Source organism: Camelus bactrianus, chromosome X (genome assembly GCF_048773025.1).
Source record: "Camelus bactrianus isolate YW-2024 breed Bactrian camel chromosome X, ASM4877302v1, whole genome shotgun sequence".
NCBI classification, from domain to species: domain Eukaryota; kingdom Metazoa; phylum Chordata; class Mammalia; order Artiodactyla; family Camelidae; genus Camelus; species Camelus bactrianus.
This window is the reverse complement of record NC_133575.1, coordinates 83,618,175-83,641,388: the sequence shown is the minus strand read 5'-3', so window position 1 is coordinate 83,641,388 and position 23,214 is coordinate 83,618,175. Positions and strand designations below refer to the sequence as shown.

The following is a 23,214-nucleotide window of genomic DNA, read 5'->3' as shown; positions in this document are numbered from 1 at the left end:
CACACAGGGAACTATACTCAATATCTTGTAGTAACCTATAATGAAAAAGAATATGAAAAGGAACACATATATGTATATGTATGACTGAAACATGATGCTGTACACCAGAAATTGGCACAACATTGTAAACTGACTATACTTCAACTAAAAAAAATTTTTTTAAAGAAGCCCCATTGAAGAGCTTTATAGTTAACTACACCTGAGAAGAGCCCACAGCAGTTCACACAAAAACGAACTCCAAATTGAGACAGTTGACATAGCTTGGATAGAAATACTTTCACTAGGCTCTTGATACTCTTTTTAAATTTAAGCCTTGAACGTTGTCTCACATTCTAAATACTAGTGAGAAACAAGCCCGCAATAATACAATGCATACCATGTCTTATTCTAGACTGAGAAAAGGTGAAAGTCCTTTGTTGTTTGAGTCTTACAGATAGTCAGGATCATGTCATTGACCCATTCAGGGTCAGTTGTTTGTTTGCTTCAAGAAAGAACACAAATTTGTTGGCATTGGAATCCCAGGAATCTGATTTTATGACATGGAATTTGTTGAAATACTCAAAAGGAGATATTTAAATGGAAAATTCCTTCTGTTGAAGATTAAAGACTAGATTCTGTTTTTACTAGTCATCTCTGGTAGTAAATTACAGAGCTGCCAGTTATACAACTTTCTTTATAATAGGGCCTGGTGTAATAAAAAGAAAACAAGACTCTGAGTCAGAAAACCTGAGTTCTAGTTCAGGCTCCTCTAATACCAACTAACTACACACCTTTGGGCAAGTCATTTAATCCCACTTTTATGGCCAGAGGATCACAGAATTATAGCTATTGTGGTATAACTGTAAACAGAAGGAGGTGAGGAAGAGTCCAAGAGAGATTATTTTATTGAAACAAAACTATTCCAAGCTAATACCTCTGTATATCAGCAGCATACAACTGCGGGAACACCAAAGAGGAAGAAGAAATTCAAATCAAGGTGGCAAAAACCCTTGCACTGAACAACACATCCTACACATAATAATTACCAAAAAATTATTGGTACAATAATTACTTGGAAGGCACAATAATTACCAAACTAATATGAAGTAGCTCAATTTTTTCAGAAGCAAGTAAACAAGAATGAGCAAAACTGAAGGGAAGTGACTTAGCAAGATGTCCCAGAGAAAGGGATAGGACTAGAGAGACCAAGGATATCTTTTCACAGGGAACATTAAGTAACAGTGTGACTGAATATTTCTAGCTCTCCACCTTCAGGGCACATGGTAGGATTATACTGGCCTCCGACTTGTGTCTGATCAAGGCTGACCAATGGTATATGAAACAAGTGACCTGTGTCACATACAGAAAATAAGATTTTTTGGTAGTACAGTGTGAGACCTCCAGAACTCTTTCCCTCTGCCACAACATAGTAGTGTTCCAGATAGTCCTAGATTGAGGACCCCATAATGTCCCTGAGATAATCCATGATGAACATGCAATGTAAACAAAAAATAAACATTTTTTATTTTAAGCCACTGAGATGCCAGGAGTCGTTTGTTATAGCAGTGTAACCTATCCGATTATGAGCAAAGGACGGCAGTTATGAGGTCAAGCATTCTACCTAACAGAGGGCAAAGATAACTTGGCTGCTTTTCTTGCAGCTGACAAACCTGGGTAAGAGCTTTGGTGCCTTTCAGAGGCTTGGCCCTCAAATACTACAAGCTTCTATTATGCATATGAACAAAAGTATGTCACTGTTACTGGCAGCTAATAGAGGATGTGAAAAATAAAGAGGACAGCTCAGGACAGGGCAGACTCAGGGGACTGGTAACTTGATATAAATCCTTCCTCTCATTCTGTTCCAAGTAAATAGTGACTGAAAGTCATAAGGCTCCTCAATGGCCTGTCCAGGATAACTGGCCGTAGGCCAGTTTGAAGCCAGCAGGTATCCTTCGTAATAGAGTTGGCACCTACATTTGTCAGTCTATTTAGTAGCAGAGTGGGCAAAAAGCTAAACAAACAAGGAAAGGAGAATTACCTTTTCACCATCTGCAGTTCTTAAAGGTGACCAGGCTGAGAGTAGTGTTACAAACTTTGGGGAGTGAAATTTAAAAATATATCCCTATGTAATTTAAGTCTAACTCAACTTCTAAATTATTTTCTCCTAAAGACTCAGGATCACTAATTCTGCCCTAACAGGAAATGTTAATAGGTATAAGGCTACTACTGGGCTAATGAGTAGCACTGCAGGAAGCTGAGGCTGCAGTAACTGCAGGCTGTCTTCTTGGCATGACCTCTGTCCATTCACAACACTTTAAATAGGGGGCTGGGGGATGATGAAATGCAACACAGATACATGAAAATTAACTGCCAATAATAGCTACAATTTGTTGAGCACATGCAACAATCAGGCACTTTATGAACATTATAGCTACCCCTCATCACCATATGAGGGAGGTATTATATTTTTTCAAATGAGGAGGTTGAAGAATGTCAAGAGAGTGCAGAAGCCAAGGCGAGGGAAAGAGTCTAGAAGGAGAAGTGAGTCAAGGGTAAGATGCTACTGGTAGTTCAAAGAGGATAAGGACCGAGAAGCAGCAGCTGAATTTGGTGATGAGGAAGTGACTTTTAATAAATTAATCTCAGTGAATTGGTTGGGGAGAAAGCCAAAATACAAAGAGCTAAGCAATAAATGAGTGACCGAAAGGGATATGTGCTAACTGTAGACTATTTTTTCATGAAATCTGGTACTTTACACGCAACTTGCTTTTATGCACATAAATCTCATCAAAGCTATGGACCTGTTCCCCAGAAAAGTACACGTGCATATCTAATTTTACATACAATTTAGGGTACTTCTAGACCCACCTGAAACCCATTTGGAAACTCCACCTTAGGAATGAAGGAGATATACCAATTTCAAGATGGTTGAGGGGAGGCTGAGAGTGACACACAGGTGGTTTCAACAGAATTTTATTTCCTAAGTTGGGTGATGCTCATATATTCATTATATTATGTTTATTACATTATTATATACGTTCATTATATTATTTTATAAATTATATATATATCAAACACTCCCATTGCTGAAAATATTTCATAATAATTTTTAAAGAGAAAAATGATTATGTAACAGACTTTCTCTGTAGGAAATGCACACTAAAGTATTTGGGAGTGATGTGGGATGAGATTGGCAACTGACTCTCAAATGGTTAAAGAAAAAAAATTTGTAACATACTTGAAAATACTCTGTAATTTTGAGATGGTTTCAAAATTTTCAAAAAAGACAGTAAAAGACACACCACTGAAAAGAAAAAAAAATTGACAAACAAAAATTCTCACACAAACACATCCTCTCACAGGTATGCACAGGGGCATATCAATCTTACAGAGGAAAGTCCACACAGAAATGCATAGAGAGAGCCTTCAAAATAGGGTAAGGAACTGCTGTCAATTTGGCTCTAAAGTACAATGTTTTATGTCAGAACGCTCTTTTCCTCCCTGACTTACAGTCTGACAGGGAAAATATAAACTGGGAGTCAGTGGACAAAGGAGCAGCCATGTCTCTCAGCACCTTTGGCTATCACAGCCGTTAGGGAGAGTGGGACCCTTAAGTGGGGCCTCAAGATGGGAGAGATCAGGCTGAGGGCTCAAAACAGGTGCTGGACATTGAACCAGAGAAAGCTACAGATCTCTTGCAACTTGACCATCGTGGCTTCAATTTTTCCAGCAGTCCCATAGGGAGAGATTTTGGAGGGTGGGTGGGTGGGAGAAATACAATATTTTAATGGAGCAGGCATCTGGGTGATATTACAACTTCTTGAGCAAGGGAAGGATAAAAGCACTGATTTAGGATAATATATAGAAGGGAAGAAAGTAAAGACAAAGACTGTGGTTAAAGCTAGAGTGTTCATCTTTATAATAAAAATAAAAAAAAGAAATAAAAATAAACAGAGCAGACCCTTGGCATGTGTATTCATGTTGGAGATAGAGCATACAGGGAGTTATACATATGGGCAATTGTCTGACATGAGAAGAGTGGGCAAAAGACGACCCTGATCACGTCAGTATTTCCCTCAAATAGTACAGCATTTTAGAGCCAAACTCTTCTCTGCCTGGCTTTTAAGACCTCCATAACCTAACCCTGCTCCAGCTGTCCACAGTCATTCCCTCTACTCCTGTGCTTTAGCCAGGTAGCTCTCCTCACTACCCTCTATTCGATCACATTCATTCTTGCTAGGACTGTAGTGTAAGACTGTTCACAGGGTTCACTGCAAAAGGAAACTTGACTGAGGTGGCAAGTGGGAGCTGAAATCCAGACTGCTTGCTGCTTACCAAGGAGTGAGGCTTGGCAGGGAGCTCTGACTGCCTAGAGGAAAATGTTCCATTTTCTTTCTCTCTTTCTTTCTTTTTTTTTTTTGGAAAATGTGCCTTTTTCTAATTTCCTCAGACACACTGCACACTGATACTGCCTCCATGCTTCTGCTTCTGCTCTGGTCAGCTTCTCTCTCTGATATTTAATAGGACTACATTTTTAAAAACTGAAGTACAGTTGATTTAAAACGTTGTGTTAGTTTCTGGTGTACACCATAGTGATTCAGTTATACATATATATACAATATATTCTTTTACATATTCTTTTTCATTATAGGCTATTACAAGGTATTGAATATAGTTTCCTGTGCTATACAGTAAGACCTTGTTTTTATCTATTTTATATATAGTAGTTTGTATCTGATAATCCTTAAACTCTTAATGTATCCCTCCCCACTTTCCCCTTTGGTAACCATAAGTTTGTTTTCTATGTCCGTGAGTCTATTACTGTTTTGTAAATAAGTTCATTTGTATTATTTTTTAGATTCCACATATAAGTGATATCATATGATATTTGTCTTTCTGTCTGACCTACTTCACTTAATATGACAATCTCCATGTCCATCCATGTTGCTGCAAATGGCATTATTTTATTCTTTTTTATGGCTGAGTAGTATCCTATTGTATCTGTATACACATCTTCTTTATCCAATCCTGTGTCAGTGGACATTTAGTTTGCTTCCATGTCTTGACTACCGTAAATAGTGCTGCTATGAACATTGGGATATATGTATTTTTTTGAATTAGCGTTTCCTCTAGACATATACCCAGGAGTGGGATTGGTGGATCATATGGTAAGTCTATTTTTAGTTTTTTAAGGAATCTCCATACTGTTTTCCATAGTGGCTGTACCAGTTTACATTCCCACTAACAGTGTACGAGGGTTCCCTTTTCTCCACACCCTCTGCAGTATTTATTGCTTATGGGCATTTTTCTTGTGTGTTTTTTTTTGGGGGGGGAGTAATTAGGTGTTTGTTTGTTTATCTATTTATTTTTATTTTAATGGAGGTACTGGGGATTGAACCCATGACATCACACATGCTAAGCACGCTCATTACCACTGAGCTATACCTCCACTCTATGGACTTTTTAATGATGGCCATTCTGACTGGTGTGAGGTGATACCTCATCGTAGTTTTGACTTGCATTTCTCTGGTAATTAGTGATACTGAGCATCTTTTCATGTGCCTGTTGGCCATATGTATGTCTTCCTTGGAGAAATGTCTACTTAGGCCTTCTGTGCATTTTTGATTGGGTTGTTTGCTTTTTTATTATTGAGTTGTATGAGCTGTTTGTATATTCTGGAAAATTAAGTCCTTGTCAGTCGCATCATTTGCAAATATTTTCTCCCAGTCCGTAGGTTGTCTTTTCGTTTTGTTTATGGTTTCCTCAGACTACATTTTTAAATCAAAGATAAATCATCTGTCCTGACAAATACAAGTATATTTATAGAGATCTAGATAAGAAAAGTTGAAATCAAGGATGTCCTGGAAAATCTAGGATATGCAGTCTCTGCATTTATCACTCATTTTCCACTAGTCCGTTAAGGCCCAGCACAAATTCTACTTCTTGAAGATTTCTCTAACTACAATCCATACTGACCTCTTCCTTTTTTCTATCCTTACTTCTTCCTTCTTTTTTCCTTCTTTCACCTTCTATTACACTTCATTATGTCCTATGAAGTTTAATGTTGGATTATCACATAATCTGGTGTTTTTAAATAGTGGAAGTATCTCCACAGTTTCAAAACATCTGATTTTAGTTTCATTTAAAAACATATTTTAAGCTATTTTAAACCACCACATGAACCATTCAGATGGTTTACATACCAAACATGAGCACATCAGAAACCATCACTGATTATGCTAATGTGTGCTGCCAAGGTAACAATGTGTATTTATGTGTGCATGTGAGAAAGAAAGAGAATGCAAGTGAGAAGAGAGGGAGAGTAGTGTATGTAGACCTGGAAAGAGGGATTTTCTTGCTATGTCTGTTTAACTGAGGAGTATCCTGAGATGACAAGACAAACTATTAATAAAAAAAAACACTACTTATTTGAGTACATCAGAATTTTCTCTGCACAGAAATAAACTGGAGACTATGACTACCATAGCTGTCAATTTCAGATTTCATGGTTCTTTTTAGTCTCTTCCTTCTCAATCAGTTTGCAAATAAATAAATGTTAAAAATGTTGACTTATTAGTACTTTGGTTTGGTTTTTATAGTGGTCATATGATATTTTGTTTCAGGTGGGGAAAGGGTCTACTGCTATGAATTTTGAAAAGTGCTCTAATAATTCTTTTTATTCTTCTTCATCATTATCAACACCAGCACCAATATTGTTATCTATGCACATGCTCTCAACATCCAGTTGCATTCTAGGTGCTGGTAAGTATCTATGCAACTTAATCTTATCACCAAGGCAAGGTCACATAAATCTTACAAATCCACAGTTGATCCTCATCTTCAAGGGATCTGCTACGCTCACAAACAGAATTTAGAGATTCTAGGCATTTTAGATTTTCTCTGCCAACCCTCTTCCCTCTGGGTGAGGAAAAATGGTCACTCAAAGCTTTACAGAGCAAAGGAGAAATTCCACTTAATGTTCATTCCCTCCGTCAGAGAAAATCTGTCTCCCAAAGGACCAATTCAGCCTCTTGGCCAGAAGTCTTAGACGTTTCTGGGAAAGCCTGGTCTCTCCGAGGTAAATGCTGTTACAGAGCTTTAGGGCCAGGGAATTTTCCACTGAAGAGTACCAACTCCCCCTCAGTAAAAGCAAGGAGAGATAGCGGCAAACTAGCCCTATTGTAGTTAGACTAAGGGGAACCGGGATTTCAAAGATGCCTGAAGAGGTGTCTTCAGACATAATCTTTCATTGGGACCCTGGCTTCCACAGGAGGTAACAAACCTAAGGCAGCAGAAGTAGAAGAGGCTTTGGGGAAACTGGAACAAGCATAACAATTCTAACTCCTTTCCTCTCTTTAGGAAGCTTGAAATACAAATTCAACACATAATTAAGCAATTCTCTGTAAAATATTCCCTAGATGGGCTCATAACCCATATTTTTGTACAGAGACAATCACAGTGAGTGACATAACAACAATAGTAATAATTTTATAGCTAATAATATATTTAGTGATTTAATAACTAAGGCTATAATTAATGACGGAGGCTGTATTTGAACCTAGGAACATTTGGTTCCAAATATGGAGCTCTTTATTTTTTAACTGCACTATAATCCATTAAGGAAAAAAAAATCAGGAAACAGACCTCCAGACTTAAAACATGGAACCATGTGAGAAAAGATACATACTTCATGGCTTGTCTAAATTTTATAAATCCAGAAGGGGTGGCTGTGGGCCACAGGAGTGAGCCTTCCATGCATAAAGGGTTTGCCAGTGCCGGGCAGAGTAGGTAGCCAGAAATAACTAGGATGCCCATCACACTCCACCTGGAGAAATACACTTTAGCACAGGCATTAGGTAAATGCTCTAAGGAGTCAGGAAGCGAATAAAAGTGCAGGGCAGGTGTGGCCCTTTCCTTTTCCTCCTGCCTCATCTCCCACAGTGCTCTGCCTCCCACCCTCCACTTCACACTCCCCATGCTCCAGCCACATTGGCTTAGTACTTGCCATGGTCCTTCAAACAACAGGGGCTTGGCACATAGAAGGCACTAAATAAATATTCATTAAAGGAAGGAAAGAAGGAAAAATAGATGGAGAGACAAAAGGACAGAATGAAGGGGAGACTTCAGAAAAATATTAAGTGGGCCTTAGGGGAAGAATTATATGTCCATCTGCAGAGATAGGAGGAATGCAGGGGATGAGAAAAGAAAGGTGTTTCAAACAGCAGGAGAAGTAGGAGTGACTCTGCATGGCACATCGAGCCAACACCAAAAGCATACTGTGGGTCCAAATGCTGGTATGAGAACAGTAACAGGAGACGGGGTTGGATGGGTAGGCAGGGCCAGATGATGATGGGTACAGGGAGCTTGGAGTGGCATGATCATATTTGTGGTTTAGAATAGGCCCTTTGCTTGCAGAGAGGACGGATATCAGGAGAGGGGGTGGGAGGCAGGGGAAGACTGAAACCAGAAGAACGGTTATGTCTGTTGTAGGAGTTCAGATAAGAGATGATAAAATGCCTGAATTAGAGACAGCACAGTATGGTGGGTTTAACCCAAATTCTGCCATTGGCTGGTTTAGTGGTCTTGGATAAATCAGCTAATCTCTCTGAGCTGAGAAGAGTTGCCCCATATATTTTACAGGGTAGTCTTGAGCAGCTAATAAAATAATGTTGAGAAAGTGCTTTGTAAATTTAAAGCTCTAGTAATTATATGTCATTATTAAAGCCGTAGAAAAGGGAAAAAGAGACAAGGGGGACAACTGAGAAACATGACTATTCTTCCAGACATACAATCTACAAAATGAGAGTCTTCTCTGACACCTCCCCTTTTCCCATCTTATATATCTCTTGTCAAAATTGGGAAATACTTTTTAATTTTCCCTCCACATTAAAAGAAATAGAGAATACTTGTTGGGGGATAGAGTGGGGACTTAGCAACTACCTTGTGAATGGTAACTGCACACACTTTATCTCTTCTAATCACCCAACACTTTCAGAAGGAAGATGTCATTATCCCTTTTTTACTGATGAGAAAAGTGAGACTCACAAAGGAAAAATAACTCATCCTAAGTCACAAAGAGGGCTGAGGCAGCACTCAAACGTAAGTCTGATTCCAGAGTTCATTTTCTTAAACATTATACCATTGAACGAGTTTGTTATTTTTTCCATCAAAGCCATTGTTATTAGAAATAACATTTGTAATTCTTAAGACAGATAAGGAAAAGGCAGTTGCTACAGGCCATTAGGAGTAGATCTGTTTACTCACTTGAACGTCACCTATCAATCACCTACTATATGTTTGGCGGTATCCTGGACATTGTAAGTATAAGTTTGAAGAGGGCAACATGACATATAAGCAGAGGAATTTCAAAACTGTGTGGTAGGTGCCACCAAAGGGGGCCCAAAGAGAAAGAGTAAATTCTTTCCAAAGAGGTCTGGGGCAGCTTCATAGAAGAAATGACATTTTATCTGGGTATTAAAGATTGAGTAGGAGTTTACTAGGTAGAAAAGGTATAAATGGTGGAGAAAGACATCCCAGATAGAGGGGATGGCATATGCAAATAAATGTGAAAGAACATAAAGTGGTTTGGGAATGGAGAGACATTCAGTCTGAAGGAAGTGTAATATACACTTTGAATTTGAGAGGGAGAGGTGGCAGGAAAAACACACTCAGACATGAGGCTGGAATGGTAGCCAGGGCCAGATACTGAAGGCCCTTCCATGTCTTAGGCCAAATAGTATGTATTTTAATCCTGGAAGAAACAAGAAACCAACAAAACTTTTAAATCAGGTGATAATATAATTAGATTTGTTGTTAGTAAAATAACTCTGGTGGCAGTGTAGAGATTAGAATGGAGTCAGGAGGTAGGAAAACTGTTAAGAGATTATTTATATATGATGATGATATTTGGAACCGTGAGAATATGAGTAGAAAACTAGATTCTGCAGATTTTTGGTAAAACTAATGGAAGTTGGTGAAGATGGAGATTATGAGAGTGGGTGTCTGATTCTATAGTTTCTTGCTTGAGACTGAGTGGATGGTGATGACTTTAATAATGATAAAAATGATAGCATGTTGGAGTGTCATGGGAAGGACTAGAAAATATTTTCATGTTTGGATACACTGTGTTTTGGGGCAATACAACACAATAGTTGGCACTGGTTGAGTGCTTATACTAAGCTCTAGGCACCATTTTAAATGCTTTGTAGGTATCAACTAATTGAGATAAAATGCAAGGGATTAGTAGGTAATTGGAAATAAAGGTTTGGAGCTAAAAAGAGACATCTGGGCTGGGAATATAAATTTGATAGTCATCAATGTATGGGAGGCATAGTTAAAATTGTTGAGGCAAGAAGAAGGCAAAACATAAAATGCAGAGCAAAACCACCATTTTATGACCAGTGAGTGATGAAGATGGTAAGTTCCATGAAAGCAAAGATCATGCCTGACTTGTTCACCACCGTGTCACCAGAACCAGGCATATTATTTAGAATACAGTGGTTGCTCAATGAATAAATTTTGAATGAATGAAATTAAAATATCAGAGAAGTGTAAAGAGAAACAATGAGATCATTTTTCAGAATGATTGGAAAATGCCAAACACTACTGTAAAGATGTCAGATAGAATGGGGATTGCAATGAAACCACTGGGCTTGGCATTAGGTATCCCTTAGTAACTTGAAAGAGGGCAATTTTGGTGGAATAGCTTCAGTCTAGACTGTAATAGGCTAAAGGGTAAATGGTTGTTGAAGAAGAGTAGACAATGACCAGGAATTTGGTCGTAATGTGATTGAGGTGGTTAGAGTTACAGAGGAAAATGAAGCCATGGTTTTTAAAATTTTATTTGTTTTCATAATGGTGGAGACTTCAATATTGTTTATAGAGGGAAAAAAAACCCTAGAAGAGGGATAAATTCCAGATGGTAAGAGAGTGGATAATTGTTCTTAGCTAATTTCCCATCACTTTTTCCCCTTGGGCATGCTTCTCACGTCTTCTATTTATATTTAGTTAGACTTTAAAACAAGTTAGAGCCTTACGATCTGCTTCATTAGGACATTTAGTCAGCTTAAAAGGACTTGGTAATTTAATACAGCATGGTGCTTTCCTAATGTTTTTCTATATGTGTGTATGTCTTATCATCTGCACAAGATAGGACAAATCTATATTCCAAACATGTTAGTGAAATTATGGAATTATGCTTATAATTGAGGCAAGCAAAAACCAATGTATATTGATAATTAAAGTCAATCTATTTGTTTCATTATTATATTAATGAAGTAATTAGGGGAACAGCATACTTTGCTCCTGTGATCTGCCTTGACTATCTATGATCTTACAGAAAATCGGGGCATGTTTACTGGAGACTCCATACTATGCCTAAAATCTAGAAGACTGTTGGCACTTGTAGTCAATACAAATGCCCTAACACCTGAAGAAGCGTTAGATGGTGACAATTTGTTTACTGTAAAAGCCAATTGCATAACTAGAGGGTTCTTTTTCAATGTCATAGATTACTTTGGCAGTCTGGTGAAGCCTATGGACTCTTTTTCAGAATACTATTTTTAAACATATTCAATAAAATACATGAGATCACAATAGAAACCAATTATATTGAAATACAATCATCAATATATATAATAAAACAAATTTGTGATATAGTAATATATCTATCTTCTTCTTTAGTAACACATTAAACAGTATCTATTTCCTCTTTTTACTACATTAAAATGTTTCTTTTGACCTGTCCATAGTGTAACTACATTATCATCTATTGCGTTACTTATATATGTAGTTATTTGATGGTTCACTTGATGAGGTACTCATACATATATATCAGTATCCCTAGTCATCCCAAGATAGATATTCTATGTCCATACATACACACATATGTATGTTATATATCGCAATTAGTCATAGCTAGCCGATATTGGATATTTGCTAGTAGGTAAAGCAAAAGACTACTTTAATAATTCATATTAAGAAAATGAAAAGATAAGCCACGGTCTGGGAGAAAATATTTGTGAATTGTATATATGGTAAAAAAAAAAACTCGTATCTAGAATACACAAAGAACTCTTACAATGCAACAGTAAGAGGACAATCCAATTTTTAAATGGGCAAAAGATTTGGCTAGACATTTCTCCAAAAAAGATATACAAATGGCCAACAAGCACTTGAAGAGATGTTTAACATGGTTAATCATTAGGAAAACACAAATTAAAAGCACAATGGGACACCACTCGACATCCGTCAGGATGGTTATAATGAAAGTGACAGACAATAACAAGTGTTGACAAAGATGTAGTGAAACAGGAATTTTCCTACACTGCTGATGGGAATGTGAGGTGGTACAGCTACTCTGGAGAACAGTTTTGCAGTTTCTTAAAAGGTTAAATATAAAGTTTTCATACAACTCAGTAAATTTATCTAGTCAAGAGAAATAAAATTTATGTCTACACAAAGATCTGTATGTTAATGTTCATAGGAGCATTGTTTATAAAAGCCAAAAGTGGAAAGAGCCCAAATGTCCATTAACTGGTGAATGCATAAACAAAATGGGGTATATCCATAATGGAATACCAATGCTAAATACCAATACCAGTACTAAAAATAAAAGAGTAAAGTACTGCTACATGCTACAATATGAATGACCTTCAAAAATACTATGCTCAGTGAAAGATGCTAAACATAAAAGATTATACATTATATACTTCTATTTATATGAAATGTCTAGAAAAGACAAATCTGTAGAGATAGAAAAGTAGATTCATGCTTGCCTAGGGCTGGGGGTGGGAATAGGAATTAACTAAGTGGATATGAAGGATCTTATTGGGGTGATGAAAATGTTCTAAACCTGGATATAGTGATGGTTGTACAACTGGGTAAATTTACTAAAAAAATCACTGAATTGTATACATAAAATGGGCAAATTTGTGGTATGTAAATTATATCACAAGAGTTGTTAAAAAAAAAAAGAAAGAAATCCTAGAGACATCCCAAACAAGACAAATACTTCTCTTGATCCTTAGATTAGGAAGGGATTTTCTCCATCTCTGAAAAATCTTACCCCATTCATACTCTGACGACTGTGATTATGACTGAAAATCACATTGGAAAGGACCAATCTGAGCAAGTTACAACTTTCAGAAAAGTTTGTATTTCAATCAGACCTTGACTGGAATGTGGTTAAAGGCACTTTACCTGTGTTCCACGCAGAGGGGATAATAGATGTTTTCTCCCCTTTGCCCCTTCTTCCCCACTCAAATAACTCTCCCACCAGGCTCTGACTTTTAAATATGCTTGGTTGTATTAGAGTCTTTTGTGAAAGCAGATCTGGGGCAAAGTGGGAAGAAAACAGAAGGGCCCTGACTAATTTGGGAAATATTTTAACTCCTAACCGTGTTGGCCTATGGTGAGATATGGATCTTTCTAGTCTCTTCTCTACCATGATACAGATAATAATTCATCATTAAATATTCTATCCTTCAAGGAACATAATGACCACCATTATCTGAGAAAGGAAACTCCTACAGTGTTAGAGGCTACATTAAATGAATCTTTGTGTGCTGGGCCTTAGGCACTTAATGACCAACAAATGATTATGGATATCCTGAAATTTTAGGCTGTATCTCATTCAGATAAATTGTGAAAATTTTCACATGAATGAAAATAAGTACTCTATTAAAAGAAATTTAATGAAAACTCATTATTTAATCCTGGCTTTTAACATTTAGCTTTCCATCCCCTCAAAAGCACTGCTTTATAAACTTTGACAAAGAAACAACTCAAAAGCACCTAAATGACCCTATCTTAAATGCTCACCAACATTCCATTATTGGCAATGTAACCCTCCCAGTGAAGAGACTTTCTCATAGTGAAGCACAACATAGTTCCTGTCAATCTCTTTATAAATCATTTTTCATTAATATAAGTCAAAAAGGTACAGAGAATTCAAATGTTCAAAATCATCTGACAAGTCAAAAACATTACAAAGCTGGAGGATAAATTGGAATCGAGAGTAAAAGATGAGAAGCAGCCAATATAGATGAGAATCCAGTACAAAGAGTACAAAGGAAAAAGCTCCCGTCAGAAAAGTCACCTTCTGAGAACTTACCCTGTTATTCTCCTCTTTCTCTTTGCCATTTTTCCAAAAATTAAAAATTAGCTTTACAATGTCAAAGATACTATGCAGAAGGAAACAACAAGGGAAGGAAGCAATTATAAACTTAAATAAGGCAAAAAAATAAAGTATTGTCAGTGCATCTCAAGGTTTATTTTAATCTTACGAGGGTCAGTCACACTGACATAGCAGGTAACATTGTAAAACAATGGGACAGAGTTTAAAATCTACACACCAATGCAGTTCTTGATTTTGGAGCCATGCTTCAGTACATCTATGAAATGAAGGCAACATCCTCTAGTGAATTTTTAGGATATCAAGTGATAGGATGCAGTGTTTGGGAAGACTCCAGCTATAGGTTTGTCAATGCTCTTCCCGAAAGTACACTGAATACAACCAGCCAGAGTTGGAAATAAAGGTTTTACTGGAGGGGATTCTGCCCAAACATGACATTTTTACAAGTGGCAAGATTCCTGGACAAATTGTTAACTAATCAAAACCTGGTATTTTCAATAAATGTAGTATTGAGCCTCAAAGTAACACAGAACTAAACTTGTATACTAGAGGAATCAGACCGGGAAGTGTGTAGAACCTTAGATTAATACTCCTGCTTACAAAGTCAAGAATTTATTTACATAAAAGCTGATATTCTGAGTTAAGAGGTCACAAAATGTTAAAAGTCAAGTTTTCTGGCATCATCTTCTTTTCATAGAAGTCATTTCACTTCATTCTGATATTTTCTTAAAGTCATATACCAAGACAAAGTAATCTATTATTTTCCCATAAAAGTATTAGGTAATTTTATTAGGTTGAATTAAGTATGGCTCTATAAATACTATTTTTAAATATTTAAAGTGTTAAAAATAGAGCCAATCAGTTGAAAATTGTCAAAACCTACAAGGTAAATATTTGGAATATATATTTATCTGTCACCTATATTATATATATACATATGCACACACATACACACAAATACACACATATACAGATACACAAATATAGTACATACATGACTTTGGCTACTATTAAGAGTTTTTTTTTAATAAAGCAGTGAAATAGTACTCAACAGTTGAACAACTTCATATTTGAACTCAACAGTTAACTTTATTTCTGCCGGCATAAGTTGCTAGTAAGCCTGGAAAACTGCAGCATCTCTGATTATTCAGGTCACACTCCACCTTTGGTAACTTATCCTAGTAATTCCATTGGAGGTCTCTCTACTTTCTGGGATCCATTAAACTTTTCTTGACCAAATGTCTACAGGAATTTCTTTGCCTGCATTCCCTAGCTGATTCTATGGATAATGTCTAAACAGCCTATGAAATGTTAACTTTTAGAATTTTTTTTCCTGTTCTAATCACTTTAACTTTTAACTTTCTGATGACACAGAAAACCAGTAAAAGGAAACATCAAGCAGAAACTGAACATCAGCAGAGGTATCAGTGCATTTCAGGGGGTTAAAGACTCCAGATGTTGTCACTTGGTACTTACTGTCAAAGGACTCACAAGAAAATACTTAAGTTTAACTTCTATAACATTAGCGGCACTTTCAAGTCTCACTACTTATGTTCTCCTTCCACGTTCAAACTTGTGTGCCAATTCATGTTCTTGTAGACCAGGGAAATTTACATTTCTTTTGCCTTGGAGACTGATGCAGAGAAAGGCATCAGATGTCAGTCATCTTAAGTCGTCCCAGAAGAGGCTCAGAAATCCGTGCCTCTTGTATCTTCTAGTTCTATATTCATAACCCCTTACAAAGTTTTGGGACAGAAAGATGCCTGAGTTCCAAAGGCGTTAGCCTGACACTGTGCTATTCCTCTCTAAGAACCCCATTAACTCCCAATAGAAATGGGAGTGATGTGAACTCCGATTCCTGGTGCAATCCTCTGTCATCCCCTAACACAAACACAAGAGGTGGGATGGGAAGAGGGTCAAAGGAGGAGGACGGAAAGGGGTCGGGAGAAGAGACTCACCGCTCCTGCCAGTTCCTCGGTCAGGCACAACGTAACCAGGAGCAGCCACAACCTGAAACGAGAGGGAGGGTGAATAACATGGGCTCTCTAGGCTGCGGGGTCCTGCGTCTGTCCATAGACCCCCAGACTCCTTTTTGCTGCCTGTCCCCACTTTCTCTGCAATGACAGAAGTATAAGTATAGTCCCAGTCCGGCAAAGTAGCCCAAAGTAAGAAAGAGGAGGGGAACTCGGGGCAGCAACAGCTCACCCAGGGTGCATGCTTGCGGCTCCTCCGGAGCTGGGTCCCGGGAGACTGCTAAGCGGCTCCGCGGCCGCGGTTCATCGGGCTCCGCTGATGCTTGGAGGCTGTTTCCTTATTCAGGAGGATGGGGTAAGGGGGCGAAGTAGCTCACTTCGGAAGAAACTAAACTCAGCTTCTAGATAAGAGGTGCCTCAAAGGGAAACACGGTCAGCGGTGCTCGCTACAACTTGCCGCACTCAAAAGATAGTTCCATGCACCAGGAGAGGAAGGAATGGAGGGGAAGGGGGCGGGGCTGTCTGCTGTCAATCATCCCCCCTACCTTGGGCAGCCGGCCGTCTTTCCCACTTGCAGGCACCTCTACACAGAACGTTCCCACGCATCTCCACAGCTTCATGCATAGACCAATACACTGAGATGTAAGCAACTATGCATCATACACTTCCTTAAACCACTGTTAACTGTTACACATACACAGATTAAGGCATAGACATAGATAAATGGGCCCCACAGTGCTCTTGTACACTTGCCCAAATGTACACAACACTCATTCTGACTGTATACTAAGCTCCTGGGGTGGTGGTGATTTCTGGAGCTGCAAATCTACTCTAAACTGAGTAGAATTTAAGGATAAGTGGACCCCTATGAAATAAGTCCAAAGCCTTGAAAGATTCTAAAGTGGTAAATTCTAATGTTTGAAGTAACAACTGTTCTGGAAAATTCTTTAGGAAATCCCTGAAAGAGCCTCCAAGGAGTCACATGAAGTATTTTCTGGGCCTTTTGGTGCTTAAAAAAAAACTATACCTCAGAATTATGAAAGTAATGGTCTATTTTATTTGGGAGACGTCAATTCAACTGCTATTAACTCGTTGTAAATATTTCCAATTAGGTGTATTAATTATGGCATTCAACATAACTAAATAAAAAGATATGACTGTACTACAATAACATTCAACCACATAATAATTACTAATATGTACTGAACGCTCCCAAATCATATAGGTATATAACATACATAAGTCTTCACACACATACACATATGTTCATTTTCTTAATTCTCCAGTTCTAAGCATATATCTAATTTTATATATATATATTTATATATTTCTAATATTTGCACATTCTCCGTTGTATGTAGAAACTCTGTCTTGCGAACAGGTGGAAGGCAAATAACCCCACCAGCCCTGGGAGCAGCGATAAAAATTTGTTTCTAATCATTAACAATAAAAAAGAGCCGTTCCTCTGAGATCCATCCGCTAAAAAAATAGTCCCATCTCAGGTCTATTTGTAATTGGTTTTGGTGCTCACACCAATGAGAGTGGGACTGGGCAGGAAAGAGAAGTATCAACGGAAGGTGCAAGTGAACGAATAGAAAAGCTTCCCGGTTGGACTCAGGGTGCACAGTCAACTGGTCTGGAAGTTTCCCTCCTCCAAATAACTGAGCGTCACTCCCTCGCAGGTTGCTGGTGCAGTCTAAAGCAGTGGCGGAGTGATCCTCGAATTCCCCAGTGCTGGTGGGGAGGGGGCGGTGCGGGGGAAGAGAGGCAGGAAAGTAGATCTGTGGGACTTGCGCGAGGAAAAAGTTTGCAAGTCTGGACAGAAGGGAAAAGTGCTCCCGAGAGACCGGCTTTGGGGAGGGGAGGGGGGAGGGAAGAATAACTGCTGCTGCTGCTGCTGCTTTTTTTTCGTTTCTTTTTTTTTTTTCTTCACTCTTAAAAAGCTTCTTTCTCCTCACCCAAGACGACCGGCACAATTGGGACACCCTCGCTGTCCCTCTCCGGCTCTAGCTCTCTCCCTATAAACCCTCAAGATTATGTCAATTGGTCAGAGCAAGCCGGGGATTTCGTGCGGGTGCTGAAGGAGCTGCGGGAGCCGGAGAAGAATGAAACTGCGTGGAGTCAGCCTGGCTGCCGGCTGGTTCTTACTGGCCCTGAGTCCTTGGGGGCAGCCCGCAGAGGCTGCGGTAAGTCCTTCCTCCTACCCCCCCACCCCATCACCTCGCTCTCACGCTAAAATCACTTTTTTGTCCCTTTACCTTCCTTTCTCCTGGGCCTTGGCTAGGGAATTCAAGTTTGCTTTCACTTGTTTAGGGAGAAACATTATTTACAACGCTAGTATTTCAAGCCTTCTGAAGTCCAAGGGAGAGGTTTAAGCGTTTAAAAATAGGGCTGCTTGCTTTCCTGCAGCTAGCTGCTCTGGGGGCAAGAGCAGAGCCTGGGGTGGAGGATGCATGTTAATAGATCACTAGACTCTGGTGGAGATTTAAAACTTTTCCTCCCTACCCTCCGCCCCCGGCTGTTTCCCTACCTGCCTGCGAACCTTTTCACTAGTTGTACCCAATCCACGCACTCTTTAAACTTTGTCTATAGTTTAATGTTTTGGCTTTTCTGAAATCCAGCTTCCACCAAAGTGTTAAGCGCACCCGTAAAGTTCTTCCCTTTTGCCCTTTCCTTAAGTAACATGAACTTCCTCTCACCTCTGATTAGTAAAAAGCTCTGTAGAGACTGTTTCCCTCTTGACATCCTTGTTGCAAATGCTCAGGTAATATACCAAGAAGAATGAGGGAAAGACGGATGGATTCAGGCTTCAGGTCTTCTGCGTCGTTTTTTTTTTTTTTTTTAAAGTGCTGTGTTTTTGTTGTTTACTTTTTTTGACTCCCTAAGGGACCTGAAACAAATTGAGAATTTGCCCATCACGTATTTAAAGGAAAAGAATTATCTTTTTTTTTCCCCAAAGGAGATGATTGTTCTGGTTTAAAGGAGAGTTAGGAAGGAAGTACATGTGAAATGATAGAGCAAAAAGTACCACTCAGTTTTAGGAATGTAGAATAAAATCCCAGTATATTCCCTAGAAGGGTATCTGGGTAGTCCCTCCCACTGTCCTTCTGGGCATGAGAGGCAGATTTAAAGGAATGAATGGCTTTGTCAGAGAAAATGTTCTCCAGCCTGAAACTCATCTCCTTAATTTCACTTAACCTCTAAAGAATTACATGTGTGACAGATTATTTAAAAATTATACTTGTGTGAACATAATGGGTGGTTTTAAAACAGTTTAATATGAGATCATGGCTTAGGCCTTCACATGGTTGAGTGACTATCAATTCTTTATATGCAACTGCTGTGTTATAGCTTATCTGGGTCCACTTTTAAGCTAGCTGTCTAGCTGTTTTATACACTCAGCATGCCTCAGATTACATTGCCCTCCTTCTATCCTCCGGAAAGTGTGTACTCAAGGTATGAAAACTAACTTTCATATTACTCTAAGCACAACATGATTGTGATGGCAACTCTGCTGGAAAACCATGCATATCAAATATTTTAATTACACTTGCCATAATTTTTCTTCCGTCAAAATAGATGATATAAGACTGCTTTTTAGATGCAGATCATCTTAAGGGCTAAGGTGCAGCCACTCAGTAGGGCTACAGACTCTTGGATAAAACTACAATTGTGTTGTTGAAAATAGTTAATTTTAAAAACATCTTCTTGGTACTTACCACTTATGGCATTTGTTTGACCCGGGGCAAAGATTTTGTGGATGTTTGATTAAATATTTCTCATTTTTTTCTTTTGACGTTGCTGTTAATAAATATGCACTAGACACTGATCATATGGGTATGTATAGCGATACTATACATCAATTTATATTAAATCATTTTATGTTAAAATTAATCTTCTTTTTATGATTGACAAAACTTGGGAGCAAGTTTGTTTTCTTGGATTCTAACGATTGAGTGTCCATGAAGAAATTACAGAAGACATCATATAGTTTTTTTCTGTTTTCTCCTATATAATTTTATAGAACATTTTATATCCCATTTCCCTGTCATTAGTATATTGTGCCTCTAATAAAACCGGAGTTTGTTTTTTCTGCTTCATACATTAATATCCTAGTTAGATGAATGTTTTAATCATCTCAAAGATATGAATGGTATCTGCTCTCCATACTAGTGCTGGAGATACTGGTGACCTTCTCCAGAGTAAACTGGATGGTAGTGAGGCTGCTTGTTGACTGAAGTAGTCTAGTACTTTTAACCAGGAAGAACATTGTTACATAAATTGCTTTAATTTTTCATAGTTAAGTGATTCATTTATCTCTGAAGTCATGCCATATTGGGATATCACAAATATGTGGAAGATTTGTTTAGGTAGAGCATTTATTAGGTAAAATAAAGTAACTCTTATTCGGAAAGGTTAGCAGTAAGGGAGGAAGGCAGTTTTAGTAGGGAAGATCAATTCCACTGATGGGAATAATGTATTTTTATGTAAAGGTAATTATACCTATACTGAGTCAATGTCAGTAGTATGTACACTTAGATTTATGGATATGATGTGTAAAATTATACTGCCCCTACTATACAAATATTAGTAAGTTTTGTGTGTGTGCAGTAGGGTGAACAGGTTTCTTATGTTAAGTGTATACTGTCTGCCCTGTGACTTGTGGCAGCAACTCGTTAAGGGTAGTAGCGTGGTTTGTGGCTATAGAACAGTTTTTCCGCCCAAGTATACTGCTTTATAGGAAGAATTTTTCAGCATTGTTCTCATAACTTAACATTTTTGACTGTTTACTATGTGCCAGGCACTGCAAATATGGAAATATACATTAGCATATTTAATCTTCACAACAGATCTACGAAGTATAAACCATTGTTATTCCCACTTTACAGAGCAAGGAGCTACAGATCATAGAGGTTAACTAACTTGCCAAAAATCACATAGTTAGCAAGTTGTGGAGCTGGAAATTTGAATCCAGACAATTTGACTCCAAATTCTTTACCCTTAACAACTGTCTTATACTGCCTCCTTTGTATGTGGTTTATGGAGATACATTTGCTGTTCAGAGTGTTTGGATCTCCACTATTTTTTTTTTTTTGAGTCGTGGGTAGACACAGGAGGTGAAATGGAAAATATAATGGGGATTACATCTCTTCCTGCTGATGTTAGGAGAGGCAGCATGGTATAATAGAAACAGCTTTGGGCTTAGAATAAAAAGATCAGAGTTTGATCTCTATATGTCTGTCTATTTATAGAGAGAGTTTAAAAGCAATCTGGAAGCAATTGCTTGCTGCAGATTGTACGGTTTTATACAATCACATATATAAAAAGTTAGATTTATAAAACAAGTGTAATTTGTGGTAGATGATTATTTTGAAGAAAGATTTGCCTTATTTTAGTCAGTTTCCATAATAATTTTAAATGTGCTGAACTTTTCAGGAGCATGTCTATTGTGGTAAAACAGGGTATGTGTATATGGTAGAACACTTCGCTTACTTAGTTTTTTTTGTTTTTACCAGTTTACCCACTCATCATGTCCAATTCTATTCACTCAACTATCTTTAAAACTTTAGTCTTGTACGTATATCTGTATATATATATATCTGTCTTGTGACTGTGTAAGAGTGTACCTTTTTTTCCCATGTGTTTTTACTTGGCTTTTGATGTATGTATATGCACCACATGAGACTCTTTACCTTGAATTAACCTTGGTAACTTGGTTAAGGTTGTGTCTGCCAGGTTTATCCACTATAAAATCAGTTTTTCCCTTTGTAATTACAAAGCGAGTAGATTGTAGGACTATGTGGGGCAATATTGTGAGACGTACATATCTTGTTTCTCATCATAATTTTGCCCTCTAAATTTAGTATCTATTGAGGATTCTGGCCTTAATAATTACTGCTGTGATATTTGCTAAATGGTGATCTTCGATTTTCAACATTTTCTGCATTTATTAATTGCATTCTAATGAAATAAAGAACTTTACCTTCTCTGCTGTTTATTGTTATTTATTTGTATTTATTTATTTTCTTAGTAATTTATTTATACCAGTATGGATTTATGGATGTTTGTTTTATTCTATGAGTTACAATAAATTATGCTACTTTTACTGTTTCCTGAAATTACCTCAGATTTGGCCAATAGAAGCCTGTTCCAGTTGGCTCCTGTGTCTTTTCAATGTGTTCCCAGAATTTTTTGAGCATTCTTTTACATTCTGGCATTACAAGATATTCCAGATTCATTTTCTCCTTTCTCTGCCCCAACCCTGAGATAGCTGTTTTTCTAAGGAGCTCTGATTCTTCTTATTGGATAATGGTTTTAGAGATCAAGATCTGGGTGCTCGGCCGGCTCGCTACTGCTGGGGTGTCATTGCTTCTAGGCCTTCTCAGCAGACAAAACTAGGGGATATATGTATATATACACAGACACATACCCACTTCTGTATCTGTTTCTTCCAGTTTCTCTTTGTATGTGTATATATATATATATATATATAGTAAAAAACATTAATTTGCATTTATATCTCTGATTCAAATCTGAGATCACAGAATAAACATGCATCTTTGATGTTGTGGGATCGCATTGCTTTCTAGTATCTCTCCTAAGGCATGTTTTGTGGGCTTTGTAGAGGTCTAATACAGAGTCTTTTAGAGATTGCCTCTGGAGTCAGACCTGGAATTTGACTGGAAGATATGTGACCTGCAGCCAAGAAGTAACCACTGAACTTCAATTTCCTCAATACCAAAAGGGGGCCAGTGGTACCTATGTCACAGATTGTTTTGAGGATAAAATGAGAGAAGTTACGTAAAGCATTTAGAATAGTACTTGGCACATATTAAATGCTTAGTAAATTTTAGATTTCATTATTGTCATTGCAAACTATTTATTGACTTGCCATTTCTTATTGCATTGACTCAGATTCTCTGCCTGATTTTCAAGATCTGTCATGATCTTTCCCTTCATTCAACTTTATTTTTCGTTACATTTTACAATATACTCCCTCCATGCTACCCTAGGTGAACTTTCCTATAATCCCTTGAGCACTACATACATGTTTTGGCTCTTCATCTTGATTAGAATCCTAAGGATCCAAATCTTTCCTCAGTTTTAGCATAATGTTTACATTCATTC

General features: G+C 37.8%; 2 protein-coding genes across 3 annotated transcripts in view; one reads left to right on the top strand and one right to left on the bottom strand.

The window, feature by feature from the left end:
* COL4A6 (collagen type IV alpha 6 chain) overlaps positions 1-16,604 on the bottom strand; it is a 264,443-nt gene extending 247,839 nt beyond the window's left edge. For both annotated transcript variants that reach the window (XM_010946102.3, XM_074359539.1), the window contains exons 1-2: positions 16,319-16,604; positions 16,072-16,123 (exon numbers count right to left, since the gene is read on the bottom strand). In XM_010946102.3, the coding sequence (XP_010944404.2) occupies positions 16,072-16,123; positions 16,319-16,329 (63 nt within the window). In that variant the 5' untranslated portion in view covers positions 16,330-16,604. The remainder of the gene's footprint in view (positions 1-16,071; positions 16,124-16,318) is intronic.
* A 1,258-nt stretch (positions 16,605-17,862) lies between these two features.
* COL4A5 (collagen type IV alpha 5 chain) overlaps positions 17,863-23,214 on the top strand; it is a 196,253-nt gene continuing 190,901 nt past the window's right edge. The window contains exon 1 of the mRNA XM_010946101.3: positions 17,863-18,272. Coding sequence (XP_010944403.2) covers positions 18,192-18,272 — 81 coding nt within the window. The 5' untranslated portion in view covers positions 17,863-18,191. The remainder of the gene's footprint in view (positions 18,273-23,214) is intronic.